The sequence below is a fragment of the Octodon degus genome, unplaced genomic scaffold (genome assembly GCF_000260255.1).
Source record: "Octodon degus isolate 3935 unplaced genomic scaffold, OctDeg1.0 scaffold00228, whole genome shotgun sequence".
Classification (NCBI taxonomy): domain Eukaryota; kingdom Metazoa; phylum Chordata; class Mammalia; order Rodentia; family Octodontidae; genus Octodon; species Octodon degus.
Window position 1 is genome coordinate 3,325,179 of NW_004524804.1, and position 4,197 is coordinate 3,329,375.

Below are 4,197 nucleotides of genomic sequence, written 5' to 3' on the forward strand. Positions count from 1 at the left end.
TTGCGACCGAGGGGTGGGTGCAGACTGCACAGACCAGCTGTTACAGACTGATAGTAATCCCACATCGCTTACACTCGGAATGTATCCCGAGAGGCCTGCTAAGTCCATAGATAGAAAAATTGTAATTCCTTCAGACATTTAAGGTACAAAAATCTATCCAAAGAAGATACCTCTTTTAAATTGTGTAACACCATAGAACTGTTACTTGAAATTAATATTGCTGATAAAGTAGTCAGCTGTTGCTTTTAAACTATATTCCCATATTGTTTGATAATAGAAAAATATATTTTATTGCAGGGTTAATCTGGATAATATAAATGCAACATGTATCCTACAATTAAGGTTGCAGTTTAATCATTAATCATACCTGAGTTAGTTCATTAATATCTATAAGTCCATTACTGTCTGCATCAAAATATTTAAACATTTGATCCACCAACAGCTTCTTCCGAGATACGTCATCGCCATTAGGATTTTCATTTTCTTGCGTGATATATTTTTGATTTTGTAAATCTAAAAGCATGCTTTTCATCTTGCTGTATGCATTGGTCTTGCAGTTATCTCCTGTAACAAAAGAACTAAGTTATTTTCAGAGAAATATTCTGGAAAATAAATAATCTTTCAATATTTAGAAGCTGGTTGCATATAGGTGCATAATTTCTCAAACTTGTAACTTGGATAAGAAAAAAAGAAAGTACTATTACCAAGGGCGGATACCGTCAAATCTCAAATTTCATAGCAATATGTTTGCTGGGGTTTCTCTGTTCACAAGACATTGATGATGTAAGGGACATGGGAAAACACAGCATCTTCAACTAGCTCCAGAGTTTAAATCACTCATCTCCACAACCGCGGTGAAATATGGGCCAGTGACATGAACTGCCCGAGACAAAGTGCTGCCCGTGCTTGATTTTGTGCTTAAATTCATTTATACCTGGCTCCAAAAGATTATGCCATATGTTAAATCTAAAATTGTTGTAAATATTGGATTTGTTTTGGAGAAATTCTTTTCTCTATTCTTTCTGTCTCTGTCTCTCTCTCTGTCTCTCTCTGTCTCTCTGTCTCTATCTCTTCAAATTCTGTGTAATTTTAGTGCCATATTAAGATCAAATCAGCATTCCTCCAAAATCTGCTGTTCAAAACAAACCCTAAGTTTGATTCTCTTGGCTCCAAGAAGAGCTCTCCATGGAGGAGCCCTGAGTAATCATGACTATAGAGGCAAAACAAAAGTCTGCTGTTGCTGCTGACATCCCTCCTTCTTGCCTTTCTGGGCTCTCAGTACACAGCATAGTACATGCATTTGTACTTCACACCCTACAACTTTCACTTTGCGAGTCTCATATCCAGGCAAGTATAGTCCTGCTGTGGGCAACGTGCATTACAGATGTTCAGTGTTTCTGATGTAAAAACCTGTACAATGCTGAGAGCATAATGTTAAATGACAGTAGTTTCTCAGATGAATGTCTTTTTCCCCAAAAAGTTAAACAAAAAGCAAAACTCCTAAAATTGGCATAACATCATTATGCAATTATCTTACAAAGAATTTTGCTTACAATGGTCTCATGATGATGTGTTTTAGAGTATTGAAATGAAATGCATACTGTTGCTAGCGAGTGTGCTATGAAATAAAGTGTAGAAAATACAGCACATAATCCAATTTGGATATGAAACAGTAGGTAGTTGAGGATATTTTACAACATGATTTTAGGAAAAGCCCTCGTATACAACTGCAGTCAGTTTTTAAATTAGGCTTTGACACCATCTACAAAATTAAAAGAAGATTTCTAAAGATGTTTCAAAATGTGTCTCAGAAAGCTGGAGTTGAAAACAGTATTTAAAGTTGCATTCTCCTTCAAGACAAGACAGAAAACAATCGCTCCAGAAAGTCGAGACGCTGGCTTCTTTCTTAAAGACAGTGAAATGACGACTGTTGTGCAGCAAATTGCATGTTTAGACTCCTGTCAAACATTCGCTTCTTCATACAAAGTAAACTGGGGATGCAGAGCGGGTCCAATTTCTGATGAATACTGACAGCAGTTTTCCGTGGTAGCAGAGCTCACTGCCCAGAGAGGAACCCTCAAATCCAGAGCCACAGCGGGCAATTTGGTGCCCGGTGAAGGGGTGCAGCGAGGCCCTCGGTGCATGCTTGGTCTGTGCGTGCACACAGGAGCACTGTGAAGGAGCCGTGCCCGCAACACAGCAGGCACAGCCCTCACCTCTGTGCCTTAAAGGGCTGAGGCTCCTGGCGCGAGTGGAGACTGGGCTTGTGGGGGCGGGCTGGGCCTGGACCCAGGCTGCGGCACCACGGTATGGGGCGAAGCCACGGGGAAGCAGGATGCAAACAGTGGAAACATTTTCACTAACACAGGAGACTGGAGGACGGAGAAGGCTTGGTTTATGAATCAGGGTGAGTATCTTATTCTCCTCACTAATGAGTTTGTTTCCCAAACTCTGCATTTCTTCTCAGTCCCAGCTTTGAGTTGGTTGCTGACAATCCGAAGCAAATAGCAATAAGGGCACTGAGTTAAGATGCAAAAACAGTCATAAAATTTAGTAAATCTTTATAACATGTCTAACTTTAATAAAAAATGTGTGATCAATTTTTTAGTAATAAAAAGTTTTATCTGTTTTTAATACTAGATTTTAGGAAACAAAGCCTTCCTATTTGTCAAGAACTTTATACTAACTGAATCATGTTATGCATGTTAATTATGGCAACAAAAAAAGAAAACAGTATTTTCTACATGAGAAACAAATCTTTAGACTAAATAACTTGTTCATGTTTCCAGGCCCATGAAGGGGAAAGAATGATTTAGTTTTGTCTTAATAAGGATTTATTCAGAGGAATGCTTGTAAAGCCACACACAAGTGGAATGCAGGAAATGAAGAGCACTCAAGCCGTCTCTTGCCCTGAAGCTTCACCAGGTGCGCAGCCCGCTTCTGGGCAGGGACAGGCCTTGTCCACAGGGCAGAAGGACTTCTAAGTGCAGGCGGTGAGTGTCTATGTTGGATTGTCACTGTACTGCTCTGACCATTAGAATGGAATTTTTTGTTGGCATTTAATGCTTAAAAATCAATTTTCGTAAGAATTCAGTAAATTTGTTCAAGGACTTTTTAAAGTAAAAGGTAACAACAACAGCTAATCAAGACAACTGTACATATTAGAAGTGGGTAAAGTACTTCTACCAATGAATGAATGAATGAATGAATGAATGAATGAATGAATGAATGAATGAATGATAGCAAGTAAACTCTAAGCAGGCAATGGAGAAAAAGCCAAATAATTTGCAAGAAGAGAATGGGATAATAGTCAAATATTTCAGAGAAGTAAAACACACCTATATGTATTCTTTATATTGATGATAATTTGGGTGAATTTAAAGGGATTTTTTTTGAACAAGGAGATGATAGTTCATTTTACTTTTTTTTCTTTTTTTTTTTTTTTTTGGCAGAATCGGGGATTGAACTCAGACCCTTGCACTTGCCAGGTAAGCGCTTATTCTACTGAGCTCTCTCCCCGGACCCAAATACAAAACAAATACAAAACACAGATATGTAAATGTTAAATGTTTACTATATATTTGATAATTATCACTGGAAAAGAAAACCAGGTGGTTCTACAGTCCCAACTCAAGAGCAGCACAGAACAGGGTGATAGGCAACTTCTGTTCCTTTGTCTATTTAGGTTTTTTTTTCCAGAACCTAAATAAGCAGCGATGTTGGACTAGCACAGCTGAGGGCAAGGAGTACTTTCCTACTTAGATGCACCTTCTGCTCTGGGGGGCCATGAAGTACTCTCCTCTGTCGTCACTATCTTAAACACTGAGACTGCATCAGGGAACTCGACAAAATCCCTACTCACTGGCCCGGAGCATCTCTTTCTTCCTGCAGATGCCATGATGGTGCAACCACACTCTTTCCACTTCACAGTCATCCCAAGCAGTGCATACAGATTTCTGACAGCCGGACAGCTGCACAGAGCAGGCTGCAGCACTCCAAAGACTGCACGAAGTGTGGAGAATCCACCTCACAGCTGAAATGCCACTGTGGGCTCCAGGTGCCTGAGGAGGTCCCCTGTCATAGCTCTGAGGACCAACTGTGGGCTCCGGGTGTGTGAGGAGAGTCCCCCCTCACAGTTCTGAGGACCAACTGTGGGCTCTGGGTGTGTGAGGAGAGTCCCCCTCATAGTTCTGAGGA

At 40.2% G+C, this 4,197-nt stretch overlaps 1 protein-coding gene across 1 annotated transcript in view; it reads right to left on the reverse strand.

Annotated features, from left to right (window-relative positions):
• The window catches only part of Fstl5 (follistatin like 5), a gene marked incomplete at its 5' end in the record, with an annotated part of 578,391 nt that overhangs the window by 395,429 nt on the left and 178,765 nt on the right, over positions 1-4,197 (reverse strand). The window contains one exon of the mRNA XM_023705749.1: positions 368-564. Within this exon, the coding sequence (XP_023561517.1) occupies positions 368-564 (197 nt within the window). The remainder of the gene's footprint in view (positions 1-367; positions 565-4,197) is intronic.